The sequence below is a fragment of the Miniopterus natalensis genome, chromosome 10 (genome assembly GCF_054644295.1).
Source record: "Miniopterus natalensis isolate mMinNat1 chromosome 10, mMinNat1.hap1, whole genome shotgun sequence".
Classification (NCBI taxonomy): domain Eukaryota; kingdom Metazoa; phylum Chordata; class Mammalia; order Chiroptera; family Miniopteridae; genus Miniopterus; species Miniopterus natalensis.
In genome coordinates this window covers 2216492-2240448 of record NC_142090.1, presented here as the reverse complement: position 1 = coordinate 2240448, position 23957 = coordinate 2216492, and the positions used below count along the sequence as shown (strand labels likewise).

The 23957-nt window shown below is 54.5% G+C and overlaps 1 protein-coding gene across 1 annotated transcript in view; it reads left to right on the top strand.

Moving 5' to 3' along the window:
* The first annotated feature begins 5180 nt into the window (after positions 1-5180).
* The window catches only part of DPP6 (dipeptidyl peptidase like 6), a 363707-nt gene continuing 344930 nt past the window's right edge, over positions 5181-23957 (top strand). The window contains exon 1 of the mRNA XM_016196944.2: positions 5181-5244. Within this exon, the coding sequence (XP_016052430.2) occupies positions 5185-5244 (60 nt within the window). The 5' untranslated portion in view covers positions 5181-5184. The remainder of the gene's footprint in view (positions 5245-23957) is intronic.

Genomic DNA, 23957 nt, shown 5'->3' with positions numbered 1-23957 from the left:
CAGAGGCAATAATGTTCTAACAGCTGTGGCCGGGGCCCGGCGGGTACGAGGCTTCTCGGGGGAAAGACTTTGCAAGTCACGTAAACGTCTAATCACTGTGCTGTACACCTGAAACTCACATAATATTGGGTGTCCACTGTGATTGAAAAATGTAGTTAGAAAAATGCCATGCAGACGTTAAACCACTCAAAAAAGAAAAGAAAAAAAAAAGAGAGGTACAGTCAGTTCTGTTATCATAATAGTTACAGTCTCAAAGTCTCCACCAGCCCAGAATCGGGGGCAGGGAACCATCTCCCCACGCAGGGCACGGGGCAGGCTCCTGCGAGCCTCTGGTCACAACACAGCATTTCCCCTCCACCGTAGCTCTTGTGTGTTTTCTGCCTAAAGAAATCTTGCTTGATATATATTTTTAATTCATTCACGTTGAACTCCACTGTAACTCAGCCCCAATGAACTTGGGCCAACACCCACATTTTCTCCAGGGGGCGCGTCTCCGCCTTCTCCAGGTCAGGGGCATACGAGGTCCTCAGCCCTCTGCCTGGGGGTCATGTTATAGAACAAAATGACCAACAAAAAAAAATCCCAGATGCAGAAAACATGTCGCTAGACAGACCCCGGACAGGACCCGGGTTCACAGCGTGAGAGCTCGGACAGGAGGGCGGGCGCCACCCGGTCGGAGCCCAGCGGGGAACCGCGCCCCCGGGGCCAATGCTCCGCAGCTCAGTGCGCTTCTGGGGGTGACCACGAGGGCGCTGCGAGCGCGGGTTCGGGGGTTACGCGTAAATCCGAGGGAGCAGGCGGTGTGCAGATTTGGAATCTGCCCATGATGAAGGTCATCAGGTCATCAGGTCCGCAGGCATCTCCCGGTGGGCCCGGGCCCAGGAGGCGGCGCCCTCTGCGCTCTGGCCTGTGACGCCCGCCGCGCCTGTAGAGGGCGCCCTAGCGGGAGGCGGCGGGCCCGGCTCTGCCGCTCCCGACCCAGACCAGGCGGCACCCGTCGCGTGCGCCCCGGGAGCCGGATGAGGCGTTTGGGGAGCAGGTGCCTCGCTGGGGCGCTGGGTCGCTCGCTCCGCAGACTCCTCGGATGCTGTGCGTCAGCGCTTTGCGCTCTTACATCCTTGATTCAGCTGCGGGACATTCACACCGCGGACCACTGCGCAGCTGCAAAGGAGGATCTCTTGCCCTTTGGCAGGGCGTGGAGGGACCCGGACACTATTATGCTGAGAGAAATTGGCCAGGCAGAGAAAGACAAGTGTCACATGAGGTCCCTCATGTGGAATCTAATGAACAAAATAAACTGACCAACAAAATAGGACCAGAGACATGGAGCATGGCGCAGACTGAGGGATCTCAGAGGGAAGGGGGCCGGAGAACATTAACCAAAGAACCTGTATGCAGAAGTGCAGAACCCGGGGACACAGACGACAGTGTGGGGAAGGCCTGGGGTGGGGGGGCGGGGTGGAAGGGGTCAGTGGGGGGAAAAGGGGGCATTTATATTACTTTCAACAATAAAGATAAATTTAAAAACACACACACACAAAACCCCAAAGCAGCAGCTAGGTGCGCGAGGCCCAGGGCAGGCGGCCGTGTTGAACTAAATAAACTGACGAGTGTCTATTTGACGGGCTCCGAGCACCGATTCTCTGGTTTCCGGGAGAAAGGCAGCAAGAAATAGAGACAACTGTCCCCACGTCCCCTTTGGGAACCCCGCGGTGACACTCACCTCGGGTGGCCAGCGTTTGCTCCAACCTGACGGCCACGGAGAGGGCTCCTGGGGACGTGAAGAGAGCAGCTGCCCCGGGGAGGAGCAAGGACACAGCCCACGGGAGGCCAGGAGGCGGAGAGCTGAGCGGGAGGGGCCCGGGGAGGGGACATTGGTGGCAGGAAGGAGCCCGAGGACACTGGCGCTCGCCTCCCTCCCATCTGCTTCTTGAACCCGGACCATGCGGGGTGGACCGGGAGGTTCTGCTCGTCCAGGACTGAGAAATGGGTCCCTAGTGACCAGCAGGTGCGGGAGCTGCAGGTTTTACTGTGAAACAGGTACGATTTATGAGCAAGCAGGCCACACTGCACCGAGCCTGCCGGCCTCCGCCTGAGTTATTGAAAAGCAGCCGGGCGGGTTACAGCAGCGAGCTGCCGAGATGGCTCCGGGCCCCCCGAAGGGCCCTGTTTATTAGGACACACAGAGCGCGTGGGGGGAGTGGAGTCTGCAGGGAGCCCCCGAACGGAAGCTTTTTCTAAAGGTACCTAATCAACTCGGTTACTTAGCCAAAGGGATTTCCGGGCTGTGTGGAAGGTACCACCTGGTTTTCTTTTTAAAATATGTTTTTATTGATTTTTAGAGAGAGATGAAGGGAGAGGGAGAGAGAGAAACATCAATGATGAGAGTCACTGACCGGCCGCCTCCCGCACGCCCCCTGCTGGGGATCCAGCCCGGAACCCGGGCCTGTGCCCCGACCGGGAATCGAACCGGCGACCTCCTGGTTCATAGGTCGATGCTCAGCCGCTGAGCCACGCCCAGCCTGGCCCACCTGTTTATTTTGTTCTCTTTACGGTTTAGTTGAGAGAAGGGAGCCGAATGGAGGGAAGACTCAGACAAAAAGAAAACTGGACACCCCAGGAATAGAAACACATCCTCAGCTGTCCGGTTTCAGCTCCCACATGGAAGGATCTTAGCAGTCATTACACCCACCTTTTCAGCAAGAAGGACCTGCCTAAACTGAAAATCAAGGAGTTCCTTAGACCCGGGGGGAAGTGAGGTCCCAGGGCACACAGCTCCCCGAAATCTGTAGAGAGGGTGAGTTGAGTCGCTGCTGAGATGTGCTGGCCTGGAGCAGACGCCGCAGTGGGCACAGATGGGAAGGGACAGGTCACTGGTGATGCTGATGACTCCCCAGGGGCCTGAGAGGGGCAGTGAGAGAGCCAGAAACTCCTTGGGGCCACTCTCGGAGGGCATCCCACGCTTGTGCCTTTTACCTCTGGGAGCAACAGAATGGAGCAGTAGTGTCTGCAAGTTGAGGTGAGGTGCTCCCCAGAGTCCAAGCAGCAGGTAAGAACAATGCCACCATCCGACTGACCCCCCCCCCAACACCAATATTTTGGAGCCTCAGTTTCTGTTTTTAAATTTGCATTTATTTTTATTTTCAAATTTTGTTGTTAATCTTCACTTGAGGATATTTCTTCCATTGTTTTCTTTTTAGAGAGAGCAGAAGGGGGAGAGAGGGAGGGAGACATCGGTGTGAGAGAGACACATCCATTGGTTGCCTCCCACATGCTCCCCGACCAGCGCCTGGGATGGAACCTGCAACCCAGGTACGTGGCCTTGACCAGAATCGAACCTGTGACCCTTCAGTGTCCCAGCTGATGCTCTAACCACAGAGCCATGCTGGCCAGGGCTTATTTTATTTTATTTTATTTATTTTATTTTTTCCATCACCTTTCATCTCCTGTCCCCTCTTCTACCTCCCCCCCCCCTTTTCCCCAAATCACTTTTGCCCACGTCCCTGGGTTCCCTTCTTTCCCTTTTACTCAACTCGTGCACCCCCCCCCCCCCCCAGCCACCCCCAGCCCCAAGCTGCCTGCTTGCTCCTGCCTCTGAGTCTGTCCCTGTTCCTGACCCAGGAGGCCGCGCTCCCACACCCACCTCCGAGCTGTAAAATAAATTAAAAATAACTGGCCCAGAGATGTCCACTAGGGAGAGCCAAGCCGGGGTCCTGACGGGCACCGGTCTCCACGGCCACGCGGCGTCCACCCCGTCACGCCGATGCCCCGCAGTCAACGACAGGGCAGGAAGGTCACCCGTGGTGTCCGGACTCCTTCATCGGGCCAAAGCCACCCAACGCCACCGCTGATTTTACAAAAAAGAGATGCGTCCTGTTTGGACTCGAGATTGCGATGCAGATGCAACGCCCGCCAGCCAACACCCGGGACGGAGGGAAAGCTGTGCCCCGCCCGGTGTGACCCGCGGGCAAGGGGAGCGCCGGTCCTCGCAGTGGCGCCCGAAGTCCTGCTCCACTTTCTAGAAAATGAAGGTAAGGATGTGGGGCGGGGACACCGACTCGAGCGTGTGCCTCGGGTTTCCATACGGAACATTCAGTCCCGACTCCCCCTTTCCAGGAGAAACACAGGGAACCCCCCGGCGTGGGCTCAGCACCGCGGCTGCCTCCTGGCGCGCGCCTGCCTCCCGCCCCTCTTTGGACTTGTGGTTCTAACTGTTGCAATGCAGCACTCGGGGCGCAGGGGCCTCCCCCGGTTTGCTAGTCTCAGCTCCCCAGGGTCCGCTTCCCGTTTCTCTCCGAGCGCTGCCCAGCTAGGTCACGACTTGACAGGCGCAAAGACAGAGGGAAGGAGAGAAAGAGCGGAACCCCCGGGGAGCCGCAGACCGTCTCCCGCAAACCGCGGTGGGTGCGCCCTGCGCCCGCCCCCAACGTGCGCGCCCCGCGGAGCGAGCCCCGCAGACCCGCCCCTTGCGCGGCGCCGCCCGGGCCGGGGGCCGCTGTCCTCCGCTGCGGCTGCTGGGGACTCTGCCAAGGAACCGGGTGCCGTCCCGGCTCCTCCCCCCGGCCCCCACCCCCCACCACGCCACCCCTCGCCTCCCCGGGCGGTGGCGCCTGGCAGAGCCTCGCTGCCGCCTCCCGACCACCCCGGCAAGACTGGGCGATCCGAGTCGCGGGCGGGAGTGGCCGGGAGCGCGCCCGCCTCTCGGACCCGGTGCGGGGCGGCCCCGGGTCTGGGCGGCACTGACGACGGCGCTGCCCGAGCGCGCAGCGAGCGGAGCGCACAGCCCGGGCGCGGTGCACGGCGGCTCCGCCTTCGGGCGTCGGGGGCGGGTCTCCGAGCTCCCGCGGGTGTCCCGCCCCCAGTCTCCCCGCCCGTATCTCCCCACCCCCGCTGGGGGCTCCCCAGGGATTTGCTGGGGCTTCTGGTCCGGAGCGTGCTGGACGGGTTCCTGGGAAGACAGCGCCCTCGGAGCGGCCGGCGGGCTCCCTGCGGGTCCGGCAGCGGCTTCCCCTGCGGCCGGGCTGCGGGTTTCACGGCCCCGGGCGGCGAGCCCCGCGGAGCCCCGACGCGAGGACAGCTTGGGGCGCCCGGACCTCTCTGGAGAGGGCGCCCTCCTCTCCGCCGCCGCCGCGGCGCGCCCAGAAGTTTTGAAGACGGAGAGCCCGATCCCCAACTTCTCCGGACATGAATCAAACCGCGGGCGTCTCCAATAGCGTCAGGTGTCCCCCGGGCAAAGGCCACAAGGTAAGGGACCCGCGACGGAGGGGCTGGTGCGGGACCTGGTGCGCGACCTGGAGGGCAGGGCGAGGCAGTCGTTCGGGGCGAGTAGCCCTCGCTGGTTTGGGGACTCCGAGGCGCCGGTCCCTGCGCGTGTGGGGTCCTCGGGTCCCCACTGCTGACGGGGCGCGAGGTGCCGGTTTTCGCACCGGGAGCCAGCGCCAGGTCTGCGCTGCGCCTGCTCGGGCGACCCGGGCCCGGAGCCCCTGGAGCGTTGCGCGGGCTCCCCCGCCGGCTGCAGGGGAAGCTGCCTCCCGGGCTTTCGGGGAGGGGGTCAGCGGAGGGAGCTGGGCGGGCGGAGGGCAGAGGTGACCCCTGGGGCGGGGGCTGGCGGGAGAGCCCCGGGGACTGCGCGCGCGCTCCATTCACTGCCACCCGCCGCCGGGAACCTGGAGCGGTTTCCTGGACGTGACAGATGGTCAGAGAAAGGGGGGCGGGCGGCGGCCTGAGGAACCCGCGCAGAAGCCTCTGGTGGCCCGGAGTGTGCAGCGCCAGGACTTGGGGACCCTCCGCTCCCGTGCGCGGTGCCCCCGCTCTCCCCAGGGCTCCCCGGCTTGGCCACTGGCCTCTGTGGTTCGCCTTAGCTCGCAGTCAGTTTGCAGGGAAATTTTTACCCGCGTTACCTAGGGGAGCCCTGCAGCAGGACGCATGTGGTTAAGAATTTAAAACCATTTCTGTTATTTTTTAAAAACGGAAAGGAGCCTAGGGCTTTGGGTGTCAGGTTGGATCTGGAGCCTGAATCTGTGCTGTGCCTTTTAGCTGCTGCTGGCTGCACCTAATTTTGCTTTACTCATTTTGCATGTTTAGTAGCGAGTTGTTGGATCGTTACTATTAGTATCTGTTTGCTGGGGGTTGGGCGTGTGCAGCTGGCCTGTGTGAGGATGTCGAAGGAACCCTTGGCCTGCTGGGTTGTGCGAGATGCGGATTTAGGACTGAATACCTTCATTTCAACTGAGCAATACCCAGGATTTCCCTCTCCCGTCAGGTCTTGGGTGAAATAATTTAATATGCAAGTCATAGCTCTATCTGTGATTCTAGTAGTTGTGCTTTTTCACATTTACTTTACTAAACATCCGGAGGCGGCGTCGGTTGAATGTGCAGGAGCCGAGAGCATACGATTTCGAATTAAAAATAATAGTTTCACACGTTAGGAGTGTGTAGTAGACACCCGGGGAGCTCAGAAGGTTCCATGAATTCTTTAACGGGGATTGTATCGCAGGGCGGGGACACCAGTAAAACTTTCTGAGATGTGTTCGAACAGACTAGGGTACCTGCTAGTCACGAGTTGGGGATCACCCTACGCAACTGACTTGGTCCCCAGAATCGTATTAATTCAATCAACAGCCATCAATCACTCACTTAGCAAACGCTATAAATTCCTATTATTTAGACATTACTTTTTCTCTCTAAAACACAGCTCTATTCACGCCCACCCTTCAGGCTTTCAAATCTTGGATGGGCCCTGGCCGGTTTTGCTCAGTGGTTAAAGCATCGGCCCACGGACGGGTCCCAGGTTTGGTTCCAGCATGTACCTGGGTCGCAGGCTCAATTCCCGGCCTTAGTCTGGGCTCGTGAGGGAGGCAACCAATCGATGTGTCCCTCTCACATCGATGTTTCCCTCTCTCTCTCTCTCCCTTCCACGCTCTCTGAAAAGCAGTGGGGAAAAAATATCCTGGGGTGAAGATTAAAAAAATAAAATAAAAATAAAATCTTAGATGTTCCTCATTTCCGGAAGTGAGATTATTACTACTCTCCATCTGCTGGAAGTAAAAAAAAAAAAAAAATTCCAATTCCTTCTCTTGAAGAAGATTCCACGCAAGCCGTAGCTTGCCTTGGAAGTGTGTGGATTGGAAGGGTGTAGTTTGACCTGAAGGTCACTGCGATGAGGTGTCAGTGCTGGGGACGGACTCGAGGTGGGGTTGCCGAGTGTTCTGGGGTGAATGAGGGAACAGGGACTCAGCGGGGGGTTCACAGTCATTGGTGGAAAGTACCGGAAAGACTACGGGAGACTGAAGATACGACGGTGGCTAATAAAATCTAAAACTCCATAATACTCATTGATTTTATTAGATGTTTAGAATAAGTGTGTTTCCGTTTCACGTGCTGTTGGGAGAGTTCACCTCGCAGACCTCGTGGGAGGAAAGGCCTCTCAGGAGAAAGGTTCAGCTGGACTCACTCCTGTGTCCTCTGTTGTTTACTGGTCACTGTTTCTATTGGGTGGATCATTATGATTTGTTCTTGTGCAGCTATTGCTTGGGAGCCATTTATTGCTTTTCTTCTCTAGGGTGGCTACTCAGCGGGTGGGTTTAGGCCTCTGTAGAGGTGCCATTGAGCACTAGGTTCATTGTAACTTCCTCCCTCCTGACTGTAGGGAAGCTGCTTTCAGATTTCACCCGGGAGGCTCCCCAAGTTTTGAACCAGCAGTGATCCAAGTAGTAGTTTGTTGTTTTTTTTTTGAATTCTCACTCAAGGATATTTTTCCCATTGCTTTTCAGAGAGAGAGAGAAACATTGATGTGAGAGACACACATCCATTGGTTGCCTCCTGCATGCACCCCAGCCAGGGACAGAGCCTGCAACCCAGGTGCATGCCCTTGACCGGGAATTGAACCCGAGACCTTTCAGTCTGCAGGTCGATGCTCTAATCACTGAGCCAAACCGGCTGGGGCCCAAGTGGTATTTTAAGTTCCTTTTGATGAACTTCAGTTCTTCCTTGCTACTAACTTCTACCTTCCTCTAATGCTTATATCACCACGAGGACACGGATAGCAGGGATGGCGCCTATGGGCTCAACTGGGCTGGGGTCTCTGTCATCTCCCCTTTAGGACATTAAAAGATCAAAGACCCTGCCCTGGCTGGTGTGGCTCAGTTGGTAGGAGCATTGTTCCATGTACTGAAAGGTCTTGGATTTGATTCCTGGTCAGGGGCTCATGCCCAGGTTGTGGGCTCGATCCCCAGTAGGGAGTGTGCAGGAGGCAGTCGATTGATGTTTCTTTCTCATTGATGTTACTATCTCCCTCTCCCTTTCCCTTCCTCTCTCTCTAAAAAATCAATAAAAGCATATACTTTTTAAAAAGAATGGGTCACATTTTCATATTTCTTTGTATGTTGAAGTCATTTTGAATTTTATCCTTGGCATTGTGAATGTTATGTGGCGACTCTGGATTGGGTTATGTTTCTCTGAAGATTGTTTGCTTGTTTTAATTTTTAGTGAGCAATTAAGTAGAGTTTTGTAAGTTTTGTTCTTGTATCCTTCCTAGGCCACCTGGAATCTCCCAGTATTTGCATGGCTCAGGGGACAGCCGGAGCTTTGGGCAGCATTCATACAGAACCTGAGGCTCCCCTACTGATTTTAGTTCTAGAATTGCTCTCTCACCTTCCAGCTGCTGCAGTGGCCTCAAACTGTGTCCTCTCCACAATCTGCTACCTTTGGGCTATTCTGCAAAGCCTCAGATGGTCTGTTTTGCATTTTGCACGTAGATATAGTTATATATATATCATAGCTGTTTGGGCATGAGCTTAACTCAGCCATCGTTGGGAGTGGACCCCCACCTACCCTTTTTCAGTGGTTTTGGGGGGGCCTCACCTACTGTGTCCCTAGAATCAGCAACATCAAGTTTCCATGATAACTCAACAGCTCACCAGGCTATTCTTAACTTTATTTTCCTAAATCTTTAGTTCAAAACGTAATGCCCCTCTGCACTTTGAAACTACATCCGGGAAAGAATGGTCCTCTCAGTGTCATTCCTCCCAGTGTTGCTCTAACCCGTCTGCCCCCCACCAAGACCTTGTTCAGACCTTTGTGAGCCATTCTTTCTTGTTAACTCTTTGCTGTTGGTTCCTTTTTTAAACCCTCTCATAAAAAGCAAACACCAGTTTACAGCTCTCCCCTCTCCGAGAGACCTCCTGTCTCTTTCCCACCCTTTCCTGCCCCTTTCTTTCTTTTTTTTAAACCCTCACCTGAGGATATTTTTTCCATTGCTTTTTTACGGAGATTGGGGGGTGGGGGGGAGAGAGAGAGAGGGAAACATCGACTTGAGAGAGACACATCGACTGCTTTCCTCTTGCACTCGCCCCGACTGGGACCCGATTGAACCTGCAACCCAGGTACGTGACCTTGACCGGAAATCGAACCCGCAGCCCTTTGGTGCGCGGGCGGAAGCTCTGACCACTTAGCCACACCAGCCAGGGCTATTTAGAACAGCAGAGCTTCCCTCCCATGAGGCATTTCCTGCACTTTCCAAACGTTTCCTCCGCCCACACGTCTTTGGAATCAAGCAGCGGCCGCCTCCCTGTTTTCATGGGTGGAAGGATTTCCCAGTTTGATTTGAGAACACAGCTGAGCCGCCCACCCCTTTCTCCGTGGGAGGCGCTCCCTGAGGACTAGGCCGGCCACTGACGCACAGCTGCTGTGACAAACCCGGGCCAGGCTCTCGGATTGTCGATTCCACAACACGGTTCTGGTCCTGCCCTTTCTGCTTCCTCACACCTTACAGTTCACAGCCCCCATCCCTGGGCCGGGACTGAGTCATCCCAGCATTGAGCCGAGAAAGGTTCCCAGCGTCGCTCGTGACTGCAGCTGTCCCTCTCCAGTTTGCTTTTGGCTGGAGTTTCAGACCTTCCCGCCTGCTCGGTCCCTCTCCCTTACCTGTTCCTGAGCGTCCAGCTCGTCCTGAATCCCCAGCTTCCCTGATCCTGACCCTGGACGTCTGTCCTGTTCTGTGGGAGCGCCTGGTGTCCCCTATCAGAGAGAATCCTCCATCCCGAGTAGGTAGGGTTTGTTTTTTGTTAAAAAATATGTTTTTATTGATTTTTAGAGAGAGAGGAAGGGAGAGGGAGAGAGAGAGAAACATCAATGATGAGAGAGAAACATCCATCGGCTGCCTCCTGTATGCCCCCGACTGGGGATCGAGCCCGCAACCCGGGCACGTGGCCTGACTGGGAATCGAACCTGTGACCTCTTGGTACATGGGGCGACGCCCAACCAACTGAGCCACCCAGGCTGGGCTCTAATATGTAATATTTTAAAACAGGACCGAGGTTCAGAGGTGATGTTTAACTCATTCATTTTAGAAAAACAGATTCAACAAAATACAACTAGTGAGTGACAGAGCCCGGATTCCCATCCCCCGGTTCCTTGTTCCTGGCACATCCATCGATACCAGGCTGTCTCCTGGTCTGTCTTCTCCACTGAGTTACAGGTCAAGGGCCCACCTGCTGGACCCGTGGGCATGTCGCCGGCCGGTCAGTCACTCACGTATCGTATTAGCAAGAGCGGGTCCGGTTCATGGCTTGTCTGGCCAACCACAGTTCTTCATAGGAAACCAGGAAGCTTACTTGCTTGGTGTGTAATTTCTGAAAGAAACAGGAAAGGGACCTGATATAAATAACAAACGCGAATGCCTTTGACTGTGCAGAATCTAAATCACCCTGAAGAATTTTAGAAAGTTTAATGCAGGGCACGAAACATAAATCACTTAAATGACTTCCAGGATATTAGCAAAACATCTATTTAGGTTATTTTGGTTTTACATTTTATTGATTTTTAAAATTTTAACTGTCCTTGCTTTCTCAGTGGAATACATAAAACGCGTGTAGGCACATGCATAAATTAAATGTTCAGGGATGGAGGGCAGTCAAGGGGTGGTATTTATTTCTCTGGTTTAGCTCGTTAATTTATTACTTTTTTTTTAAGTCAAAAGCTGTACCTCAAAGGCAGTATTTTAATGACCCGACGTCTCGTACCTCATGAAGGCAACAGGCTGGAATTTCATGGACCCCAAATCTGATATTATTTTTGATTAAGGGCCTAGACGTTTGTGTTTCATCAGCAGACATGGGGAAAGTGGTCTGAGCCCTTGCTCCGCCCCCTGCCCCCCACATTTTCAGGGCCTTAGAACGTCTGAGTTGTTTCTGTACCACACGGGTATAAAGCATCTGCTGTTCTATGGTCCGTATCTCCCCTTTGGAATGAAAGTTATGAATGAAATCTTAAGAGATCCTAAGACATTTAGATGTTGCTACCATTAAAAATTGTGTCTGTCTCTCCCTCTCCCTTCCTCTCCTTGAAATCAATAAAAACATATTTAAAAAAAAATTTTAAATTGATTTTAGAGAGAGAGGAAGGGAGAGGGAGAGAGAGAGAAACATCGATGTGAGAGAGACACATCCATCGGTGGCCTCCCACACGCGCCCCGACCAGGGCCGGGGATCGAACCTGCAACCCAGGTATGTGCCCTTGGCTGGGATTCGAACCCGAGACTCTTAGGTGTGCTGGCCAACGCTCTAACCACTGGGCATGCCGGCCAAGGCGCAATCACAGCTCTTATTTTAACGCGTAGATCTGAGTCAGTTGTTTCATTTGAAGATCGAACGTCTGCGTGTAAACTCAGCGTCTCCCCCAGCTTTCAGAAGGGTGGGGAAACTTCCCAGTACGTGTAATTCGATATTACGGGAAGTTTGCCGTGTCACTCAGACAAACACATCAGCCCTAAAAAAAATTTTTTTGAAAATTTTACATCGCTCCCTGTTGACATTCTGTTTGTAACACCTTTGCTCCAAGGGCTCCGTTTGAATCCACTTCTGTTATGTTTCTTCTCAAACGGAGGCCTCAAGGGCCGTGTCCCTGGCGGTGAGGCCAAATGCGAGACTAGAGTAAAAAACTGAGGCCAACGCGAGCTCTTTGAATGTCACCCAAATATATTTCTTTTTTTAAAAAAATATATCTTTATTGATTTCAGAGAGAGGAAGGGAGAGGGAGAAACATCAATGATGAGTCATTGATCGAGCCTGAAACCCGGGCCTAGTGCCCTGACCGGGAATCAAACCCCGATCGCCTGGATCCTAGGTCGACGCTCAACCGCTGAGCCACGCCCGGCCGGGCCCAAATATATTTCAATATCAGAAGTAGGAGACTTAACGTTAGAAAAAAAACAGTAATGGAATTGGGGTTATAGGAGAAAAAAGCTATTTGGATCTGGCCCTGGCCCGGGTGGCTCAGCGGTTAGAGCGCCGGCCTGCGCACAGTTAGGCCTCAGGCTCGGTTCCCCGTCAGGGGCACGTGCCTGGGCTGCAGGTTCTATTTCCCGTCCCCGTCGGGTGCGTGCGGGAGGCAACCGGTCGGCGTGTCTCTCTCACATCGATGTCTCTCCCTCTCCCTCTCCCTCCCTTCCACTCTCTCTAAAAATCAATAGGAAAAAATATCCTCGGGGGAAGATCAACAACAACAACATCAGAAAAGATGATTTGGGTCTGGGTGGGGTGTCATGGGACATAAAACAAGAGTTTAATCCAGGATCTCAAGCAATCTCTAGATAGCAGTGAAAATATTGCTTGAAATAAATAATAATGTCCGTTGACTGTGGAAGGGAATTTTTAAAATGTTCTTTGGCAAAGAGCAGCAACCTGGGAAAGGAGCGAGTGTCCCGGGGCCGTAATTAGGGAGGAAACAGGAAGCGGCGTCTCCGTGGGTTACAGGCGGCGCTGTGCCAGGGGCATATTTCACGTCACACGGTCCCCCTGACGTGCTTCTGTGAAGGGGACTCAGGGATATTTAGTAACTCGTCTGAGGACAGCGTCCATTAAGATGCAGACCTGGGCCTCGGGCCTGGACGCCGGCTCTAGCTGCTGAATTCAGATGCCACCCTGGGTGGGTGGTAAGTGGCAGGACGGCAGTAAATTAATCAAAACGGTCGTTTCGCAGTTGGGTCATTAGTCGGATTGGCCTTGGAGCAAATGGCCTTTCTGCATTAGCGGAGCGGGGCGGGGCGGGGTCCCGCTAGACACTAAGGCTCTGATTTATCGGTTGAAAGATCATCTGTTTTCCCGAATCGATCTTGTCCCCGATCATCTCGCGACTCTCCTTAGTTCTGGCGATTCGCTTTCGCTGATTCTGTAGCTCTGGCCGCGCTTTCGCTGATTCTGTAGGTGCTGGCGGCCCGGCCCTCCGTTCTAGGCCTCGCTGTTCCCAGGGTCCTCATGCTCTCGGCCGGGCCTCTGCTCCGTGAAGCGGGCGTTTCTAGTGAGAATTGCTCAGTATCGGAGCCTGAGCGGGGCACCTGATGGTGGCATTTGCTGAGACAGGGCGGAAGGAGAGGGGGCTGTTTTGGAGGCAAAGGTGACCAGCCCTGGGACGTATCCAGGCCTATATGGTGTCTCTTGCTCTGGAGGGAAGTAATTTTAGGATTGAGACTCAGGAAGGAATCATCATATTTTTAAATTTACCTTTATTGTTGAAAGTGTTACATTTGCCCCTGTTTCCCCGTTGACCCCTCTGCCCCGCTCCCACCCCCACCCCACCCCAGGCCGTCACCACACTATTGTCTGTGTCCCTGGGTTGTGCACATATGGGTATAAGTTCTTTGGTTAATCTCCCCCCACCCACCCCCACCTTCCTGCTGAAATCCCTCAGTCTCCTCCCTGCTTCTATGTCACTGAACCATTTCTGTTCATCAGTTTATTATATTCTTTAGATTCCACATATGAGTGAGATCCTGTGACACTTGTCTTTCTCTGCCTGGCTCATTTCACTCAGCATAATCCTCTCCAGGCCCTTCCATGCTGTACCAAAGATCCTTCTTTTTCACAGCTGCGTAGTATTCCACGTGTGTGAATGTCCCGCAGCTTTTTACCCACTCATCTGCCGATGGGCACTGGGGCTGTTTCCAGATCTTGGCTACTGTAAACTGCGCTGCTATGAACATCGGGGTGCATAGATTCTTTCTGATGAGTGTTTCAGGATTCTTAGGATACATTCCTAGGAGTGGAATCACTGGGTCAAATGGCAGCTCCATTTTTAATTTTTTGAAGACCCTCCACACTGTTTCCACAGTGGCTGCCCCAGTCTGCATTCCCACCAGCAGTGCACCGGGTCCCCTTTCCCCACACCCTCGCCGCACGTGTTGTTTGTAGACTTATTGATGGAGCCACTCAGGCAGGTGTGAGGTGGTACCTTGTTGTGGTTTTAATTTGCATCTCTGATGATTAGCGACGCGACGCTGAGCGTTTAACCCGGGAGCTGACTCTCTGGTGTCTGCTCAGCGGTGTTAAGAGCTGGAAAGAAAAGGTCTGTGAACAGGTAAGTTCAGGCCTGGTTTTCATCCAGCAGAGGGAGGAGTTTCCAGGACAACCGTCTAACCCTGGTCCCCGAAGAGCCCGGGGAGCACAGGTAATGTAGGACGTGGACACCCGCTTGCGGACTCCGACATCCTCAGACCCCAGCGGGAAGAGCTCGGCTGGGAAAGTCCGTGAATTGCTGGGGGTCGGGTGTGGGCTGCTGGGGGGGGGAGGCCCGTGGGGGCTGCTTACGCGGCGGAGGGGGGAGAAGGCCCACACGGCCGTCGATGAGCCTAAGTGATCTCGTAACTCTGTTTCAGAAGTTTGAACCGCAGGAGCTTAAGGATTACAGAGGAGGGTGCAAAGAAATAGGTAAAAGTGGTTACATTAACAAAACAAAGGTGCAAGCGCAGGAGGGACCGGTCTCGCTCCTAAGTGCACGCACCTGCATCGGAAGACACACCAGGAAATTCGCAGCAACATTGTTAACAGTCCCAAGTTGGAAACAGCTGTTTAAAAAAACTTTAAATTGATTTTTAGAGGGAGAGGAAGGGAGAGGGAGAGAGAGAAACATTGATGAGAGAGAGACATTGATCGGCTGCCTCCTGCACGCTTCCTATTGGGGATCGAGCCTGCAACCCGGGCAATTGAACCGTGACCTCCTGGTTCGTAGGTCAGTGCTCGACCGCTGAGCAACACCAGCCAGGCTGGAAACAACGTAGGTGTCCATACAGCAGCCTGGATAAAATATATTGGGGTCCTTTTTACCCACGGAGCACCAGACAGCACTGTACAGGGATGCCGTGCAGCAACGTGGAGGACTCACAGTCGTGTTTTTCACGGGGAAAAAACCTATAATGTGTGTGTCGATTTGTAGCACAATGCCTGGGACCCGGTGGCTACTCTGTAACTGCTCGTTTGTCATTCCCCTTGAAGTTTAAAATAATGTGAGAAGTCGCAGTTAGTGCTCAGTAAGTAAGTGTAACGGGCTTTCCTAGGTCTGTCTGCGCAGCTAGTGTCTCATTTGTAGTCAGAGCGCATGAGCGAACGTCATAAATGTACACTCGGCACTTTGGGGAGAACACCAACCCCACCGCGCCCCCCGGCCTGTGCTGCGAACCCGAGCCCGTCGGCGGGGAAACAGAAATTCGAGGTCTCCGTGTTTAGTGTAAACTGAGCTCCAGGAGGTGGAGATTCTGAACTTGGCATTAGGTCCACGGTGGTGAAAACGAGAGAGGATATTATTTTTTAATTCCCAGAATCGATTCTGCCTCGCCCGTTGACATTCAGCCAGCACTCAGCCTGCGGTGTCTTTTGTTTTGTTTTTATGTGATTGAGAGGAATCGAATTGTTTAAAGGGATAGAGTCGGGCTGGATGTTTGAGGTCGTCTTGTTTTGGGAGAGTTGGTTTTGGGTGATACATTGTAACGCAAACGACTTACTCCCAGGTGAAGATATGCCTTATGACTTCCTTTTAAAATTTTAAACACCGGCAGATTTAAATTGAAGTGGAAGCTCATAAAAAGCACTGTCAGTAATTGATGGGACGCCGGCGCCCCCGCGGGACGCTCGGGGAGCCCGTGAGGACCCACCGGGCCGTTATTAGCAGGCAGCTCAGAAACGTCGGTGTGGGTTTTTTTTTTTTTTCTGAGACAGTGACTTTTATAAGGAACGGACAAATGGGGGGCGATGGAGTATAAATTTTATTCATATTTACTAGACTTGAATAAAATAATGTCAGGACAACCCTTAAAATGCCAGAGCACACCGAGGACTGTGTCAGCATCCTTAGATACTGAAAGGTACAGTCTTTCGTAATAGAGCAAATTCTCCATTCGGCCACACACTGAAGGGTCTTGGGTTCGATTCCCGGTCAAGGCCATGGACCTGGGTTGCAGGTTCGATCCCTGGCCCCGGTTGGGGCATGTGCAGGAGGTGACCAAGGGACGTGTTTCTCTCACATCGATGTTTCTCTCTCTCCCCCTTCCTCTACTCTCTCTAAAAGTCAATGGAAAAAAAAAAAAAAAAAAAAGAATAAAGAGCTGGTCGTCCTGGACTGCCCCGAACCCGCGTCTCTCTAGACCTGGTCCTGCTCTGCGCTGTCCTCGGCCCCCTCCCTCCGTCCCCCTAACGGGCCAGCCAGGTTCGGTCCCTTGCTGACTGAGCCCCGTGAGGGCGGGCTCTCTGCTTTTCGCTGGATCCGCCCCAGCCGACTAGGAAAGGGTCTTGCACACGGAGATTCAATATATATCTGTTGATTGAATTCATAATACGCAATTTTAGTATTGTGCAGGGACATTTTCATTCCGTTTCCCATCTTTTTAAAATTTATTCATCTTTTTCAATCGTTTACCAGCTGTCTTTCCACTTTTTTCATTTTTTAATATGTTTTTATTGATTTCGGAGAGAGGAAGGGAGAGGGAGAGAAACATCAGTGATGAGAGTCACTGATCGGCTGCCTCCCTCACGCCCCCTACTGGGCACTGAGCTGAAACCCGGGCCTGTGCCCCGGCTGGGAATCGAACCGCGACCTCCTGGATCACAGGTCGACGCTCAGCCGCTGAGCCGCGCCGGCCGGGCTCTGTCTTCATTTTTAAAGTGTTTTTTTCCCTCTATGTTTAGTAGAACTTGATTGTATTTTTCATGCAGGAATAAGTATGCAGGATTAAGTATTTAAATATTTGTTATGATTTCAAATGTAAACTTGTATCCATTTTATGTCCCTGCTGAGTGTATTTGCTAAAACAACATTGACTCTCAGAGATTTATATTTTAATTGGCCGTGTACTGAACTGTCCCGGACCGTGACTAATAGGTTTTCAGTGGAACATTTACTATTTTTACTTCTCTCTTGAAAAATGTATAGTTCAGTCTTTTCATATTAACGCTCCTGTTACCAGCACTAACGGTATGTACTAGAAACGCTCGTCAAAGGTATTAATCTCGGAGACCGGGCAGTTACACGTAAACACAGATGTCCACGCAGTGAAAATATGCAAGTAATGTTAACTAATTCACGACTTTTCAGATAACAAGAACACTACCAAAAAAAAGTCCACATCTCTGGAATTGAAAATATATGTAAGTTCACATGAGACTACTCCTTGGGTCCCTCAATTTGGGCAGAGACACACGGATGGGTTGCCCCCTGCACGTGCCCCGACCAGAGCCAGGCTCAATCCTGCGACCCAGGTACATGCCCTTGACCGCGAGTCGAACCCGAGACCCTTCGGTCTGCGGGCCGACACCGTAACCACAGGGCCACACGGGCCGGGACAGGAGTCCATGGTTTTGGGAGCCGTCCGTGGAACCGCTTTTCCTGCCTCCCCCCCCTTGCTGCTCCTCTCTGATGAGTCCACGTGGGATATTCCAGTTGGGAGAATTCTGCGGGGATGGAGGGGCCGTGGCAGCTTCCAGGCCCCGGGGGTGTGGTTTCTGAAGTCGGGGCGATAAGCTCTTATAAACAGTGCTGCTGGACAGTAACCGGCGGGCGGGGAGCGAGAGACAGACCCGGAGCCGTGTCCTGGGCTGGGACCTGTCCCCTCCCGAGCGAGTCAGGCAGCCTCCCCGAGCCCCACGCGGGCTCGCATCTCGTGGGCCTGTGAGTTCTCCCTCCTCTCCTCTTCCCAGGGCTGTCGTGAGGATCCGGCGAGTTCGCGGATGGGGAAGCTTTCAGGTAAAAGGCGTTATATGTGTGTCGACGAATATTATTGTTCGCCTGAAAATAAGAGGCCTTTCCAAGCGAGAGGCGGCAAGTGTTCATCTGAGCAGAGACGAGAGCGATCCGGGGATCACCGATTCGGGCAGGAGCCCTGTCGTGTTCCGATGGGAGACGAGTCGGTATTTTAGATTATTATTTGTTATTCTACGTATTTTATTAAAAGCCATTTATATGTGTTAAATAAATGTGTTAAATGAGTATGTGTTAAATGAATATGTGTTAAGAGGATATCACAAATTAGTGGAATAAGGAACGGCCCTTTCTTTCAAGAATCTAAGTAATTTCCTCGGCGTCATTTGTTATACAAACTAGTATTCTCACCGTATGTCACACCCCAAACTCAGTGCCAGCTAGAGTTAAGGAGCTAAATAGAAAAACAGACAGAAAAGCATAGTGTAATGCCATAAAGCCTAAGAAAAACGGGGATGCGTAATTTGTCCCTAATAAACATATGACGTGTTCAGAATACCCAGCAGAAATAAAACAGAGACAAAAATCCGGCGAAGCATTTGCCAGAAAATCCATATGTTAATCCATTTAGTATATTAAGAGATCAAATACTTGTATTAGAAAAACTGGGAAAATTACCCGTAGCCAAGACGCTCCTGAAGCGGAAGCAGGCGTGAACGCGTGCGTCACGATTGCCTCTCTGTATATAATACCGGAAAACCGGGAACGGCTCTTTCCCCGGCGAGTAAATATTGCCGAGAGCATGCGAACTGGAACCCTCCCGCGTTCCTGCTCCGCGCTGGGGGCGATGAAATCCCCTCGTTCCCCCAGTGCTTAAATAAGAGTGAAAAAACACCCAAGGGACCCTGTGGGGAAGACACGGGGGGAGGGCAGCCGCAGACCAAGCCCTTGGCCGATTTCTATAATACGGTAGAGAAGATGGGCTCATAGTAACAGTGCGTCCTGGTGGCGGAGGTCAAGGTCAGGTCAAGGTCAGGTCAAGGTCAGATTCCATCTAGGAGAGGCTGTGCCAGGTGAGACCTCTGTCTGGGGGCGCTCTGTCCCCCGACACCCGCACCCGGAGCAGCCGCGGGGAGGAACGGGGCTGACGCGTGAGGGAACACGGGCCTTTCTCCCCGAGCCCCTTGGCGCTGAGGGCGTGGCCTCGGGCTGGGAAGGTGGCTGCGGAGCCCGTGAGGCGACACTAATGAAGGCTACGTGGGGGGGATTGGAAATGAGCACCGTCCCTTGGCAGAGCCGAGCGAGTGAGCCCAGGTGAGTCGAAGGTGGGAATCTGGAAAACAGGCCAACCTCTGGCTGAAGATTTATGGGCACGTAGCTTCGAGACCCCACTGGGGCTGCGACCGAAAAACGAGACGAGCCCCGAGGGACAGCACCGGAAGGCGGCGGGCGCTGGGCCCTGCAGCCGGCCGGCTGGTGGGCAGATGACCGCGGGAACCGGCGGGCAAGGGCCCCCGGCTCCCACCCCGGAGAGGCCTCGGGCCCCGTGCACGGCCCCGCGTCAGTCCCTTTAGCAGTGCCTCCGTTTCTCGTTTGCCTGAAAGCATCCCAGAAATAAAACCGGGGTGTAAATGCCCAGTGAGACGAGGGGGGGCTAAGCTCTACTGCGGTGGACAGAAAAGAATTTCATCTCCTTGTTTGGATGCATCTAGCGGATGCAACAACCACAAAATGTAAGATCCAGCCCAGAAATATCTCCTGGTCGTAAAATATAAATTGTAGTATTCTTTTATGGGTTGGCGACTTTTTCCCCTCTTAGTATGGCAAAAATAAATAAATAAATAGAAAATTAGCTTTTATGTGTAACTTAAATAATATCAGGCTTTTCCAAGTGCTTAACTCAACCTGAACGGCCCTGAGTTAAAATATCTGTTCTAGGTGGTATTTTTTCTAGTCGTTAGGGACGTTGCGTTCGGGGGCTCTTCTAAGGGCTTGGGGACTGGGGGACCCTGAGAGGGCCCTGCGAATTGCTGCTGAATTTCGTAATCCTCAGGGCTGCCGCGGGCACCCGGTCTCCCTCGATCTTACAACCACCCCCTTCCCCCCAAACTACTTAACGCCTCGGCCAAAACGACAGCTCGGGTGTCGGTGAACACGTCAGGTGCGTAGATTCAACTCGCACACTCCGTGGTGTTTGCTTTCGAACCCGTGACCCTGAGGCGCGCAGGCTGACGCTCTCACCGCGGAGCCACACCGGCCAGGGCCCAGCAGCCTTTTTGAGTAATTTTTACTCTGTTTCCAAGAGACACATTACGCTGGGGCAGAGGGGGCCATGGCCCACCGACCTGTTGGAACCCCAGTGTCTCTTCCGTTCGCCCCCGTGGGGCCCTGCAGCCGCGGGGGGGCGGGGGGGGGTTGCTCCGCGCTCAGTGTCGCTCGCCCCTCACCTTGAACGGAGAGCTCGCCATTCATCTTGCCCGCGGGGCGGGAGCCCGGGCCGTGCGGCTTTCCTTGCCGAGGGCCTGGCGTGTCTCGAGGCAATAAGGAAATATTGATTTAACGGTCTCCTAAAGCACTCATCTCTCGCAGGAGCTCCGGGGAAAGTGCATCCACATTGCAGCAGGGATTTCAGCAGAGTTCACAGCAGTGCTGATGCAGAGTCTTCTTTTTAAAATTGATGAGAGAGGAAGAGAGAGAGGGAGGCGGGGGGGGGGGAAGGAGAGAGAGAAAGAGACATCGACTTGTTGTTCCAGGTATCGATGCATTTATTGGCCTGACCGGGGATCAAACCCACAGCCTTGGCGTATCCGGCCGATGCTCTCACCACCCGACTACCTGGCCAGCGCTGCGGACGGTCTCCTAACGGGCCTCTGCCTCTGGTCCTCCGTCACCTGACCCCTCCCAGGTCACACGCTAGCTAAACATCAACCTCCCTGTGGTTCAGCCGTGAGCCCGTTTTTTTTAAATTTTTTAGCTCAAGATTTAACCCGGGTTGTACCCAAGAGGAAGAGAGGGGTCGGCCTTCCTGGCCCGGCTGGGTCACCTGCCGGTGCCGCCTCCGGCTCGGGGCTCTGCGTGTCCTACGCACGCGGCTCGGCTCCAAATAAATCGGTGGGACGGCCGCCGGCGCCGTGACACCCCTGCGCACCGCGTGGCGGGCCTGCGTCTTCCCTCTCCCGCCGTGGCTGGTGGCTTCTCACCAGCGTGGTGCTTGGTGTCCCATCCCCTCGGGACTCTTAGAAGGACGCGGGGAAAACCGTGGCGAGTTCGTTTCTTCCTGTCATCGCAGCGCCGCCGACCGTGACCCGTAGGCTTGACTCCCCCGGGGGTGTTGTCTGGGCCAGAATTTCCTGAGCCACCGTTTCTTTACAAGGAAAACCGGCCGGTTGTTCTAAACGTGAGGCTGTAAAACCAAGCGCCCGGCGTGTCCCCCCTGAGCGGGGACTGTGGTTGACCGTCGCCTTTGAACGTCGAGTTTCATAAACACTCTCTCCCCTGATTCTTGAGACGATATTACGCGATAGAACGGGCGTGCTTGCCTCCGTGGGCCAGCTGGGTAAACTGAGGCTCAACGAGACGAGTGGCCGTTTTTCGCGGGACCTTGTTAGCAAGTGGTGTTGACTTCAACTTGGGGAATTTTAATCCTGCGTGGGTACCTTTGCCGGTGGAATAATTGCCGCAGAAATAAAGCACCTGGGGCAGCAAGAACGAGCCTGACCGGCGTTGCTCGGGGGTCGGAGCGTCGGCCTGCACACCAAAGGCTCCCAGGTTCGATTCCCGCCAAGGACACGTATCTCGGTTGGTTGCAGGTTCGATCCCCGGCCTCGGTGGGGACACGGACAGGAGGCAAGCCATCGACGTGTCCCTCACACACTGATTTTCTCTCTCTCTCTCTCCCCCTCCCGCTCTCTCTGAAAATCGGGGGAAAACATGCCTTCGGGTGAGAGTTAACCGTCACAGAGGAGCCTGCGTCTTCATACGGAGACAGGCGGGGAGCAAGTGCGAGTTCAGTTACATTAGGTACCGACCTTTAAAGCTAAATTTCGTTTTGATTATTTAGGTAAGTGACGGTGGGACACCTGACTTTTCCTACAATGACCATGGACGTGGTCTCTACAGACCCCCCCCCCCCGTGCCCTGGGGGTGGCGACGTGAGGAGCAGGCCCGGGGACGTCCTTCTCTTGGTTAGGGTGACAGGACGGTGTCCCCAGTCCCGTCACGTGGGCACAAACACAGATGTAATAGGCGTGCGTGGGATGAACCCAGGGGTGAGCCGTGCAAGAAAATGGAATGTATGTCTCCTCCACGAGGCAGCTGCCCCTCACCGGCGTCCGCCTTTGTCACATAGTTTTTACCAAAATGCCTCACGGGCGTTGCGATGGGCGTGCAGGGTGCCGACCTGGCTTTCCGGGGCGGTGCGCCTGGGTTTTCCGACCGGGAAAGGCTGCCGGCCCGGCGTTGGAAGAGCTAGAATCTCAAGGCGGGAGCCCGCCCCCTGCTGGAGAGCAGGCGTCGCGCGGGCCCGCGGGAGCCGGGGGAGGGCCGTCCGCCCGCTTTGCTCCGCACGGTCCCCCGAGCCTCCTTCGGCTCCATCCTGCCGGCCTCCCTCCGGGCAGAGCTCCGGCCGCGCGGACCGAACGTCCTCCAGGCAGCGCGTCGGGTCCCCGGGAGCCAGTGAGGACGGCCGCAGCCTCCCCCCGCCGGCCTGTCTGCTTTCGTTCCTTTTGCAGAACGGGAGTGATGGACGGACAGACAGCTGGGAGCCGTAGTCGCCTTGGACTAGTGTTAGGGACCCGACGGGATAAACACCGAGGGAGAATCTGAAACCTCAGACGCGTGGCTGTGAGGCTGGGCCTGGCAGGTCCCGGGAAAGGCGGGCTTGGGGCAGGATGCTGGTCGCTGGCCTTCGGGGGAGCCTGACTCCCGTTTACCGGCGCCGAGCGTCACGGGCGCGGCGGTCCCCTGGCCCCCGCCGCTGGACGATGCGGGTGAGGGCGACCCTGCTGGCGGGAGACCCTGGGCGGGCGGAGCTCCAGATCTGCATGCGCAGAAGGCAAGGCGCTGACAGGTGACCTCGGGCACAGGCCGGTGTGGCCCTAAGGGGTGCTCTCCTTCCAGCTCGGGGCCACCCAGCCCTGCTCCTCCCCAAACGGCCCAGCACCAGCCGCGGGTGCCTGTGGGCGGGACACGGACACTTGCATCGCGCGCTTGGTGCTGCGCCGGGTCAGACACCCCAGTGGGCCGTTCGCTGTGCCAAGGCCGACGAATGTGGTCACCGCCTGTGTCTCGGCTCTCGGGTCCGGGTCACCTGTTGTTGCATTTGGGCAAAGGTTTGGGGAGGAAACGGGTGATCTCCCCTATCAAGGGGGAGCAGTAGCACCCCCAGACCTGTCCTGAGCCTGATGTGTGGACTCTAGTGTCCGAAATAGCGGTTTTGGACACTGGAGTCTAATGTCCTGATTTGGACACAGCCAGAGAAAAGTGGGCTCGGGAGTTATGTAGTCTCCACGGAGGACATTGTGCGACTCACCTTTTCTGGGTTTATTTATTTTTTAAAAAAAAATGTTTTTATTGATTTGAGAGAGAGAGAGGGGAAGGGAGAGGGAGAGAGAAACATCGATGTGAGAGACACATCAATTGGTTTCCGCCCCCACGGGCCCCGACTGGGGCCAGGGATCGAACCTGCAACCCAGGTATGTGCCCTTGATCAGGAATCGAACCCGCAACCCTTTGGGACACAGGCTGACACTCTATCCATTGAACCACACCGTTCGGTGCTGTCCTCTGATTTTTAAAAATATATATATATCTTTATTGATTTCAGAGAGAGGCAAGGAAAGGGAGAGAGAGAGAAACATCAATGATGAGAGTCACTGATTGGCCGCCTCCTGCACGCCCCCGACCGGGGATCGAGCCCACAACCCGGGCATGTGCCCCGACCGGGAATGGAACCCCGATCTCCTGGATCTTAGGCCGATGCTCAATCACTGAGCCAC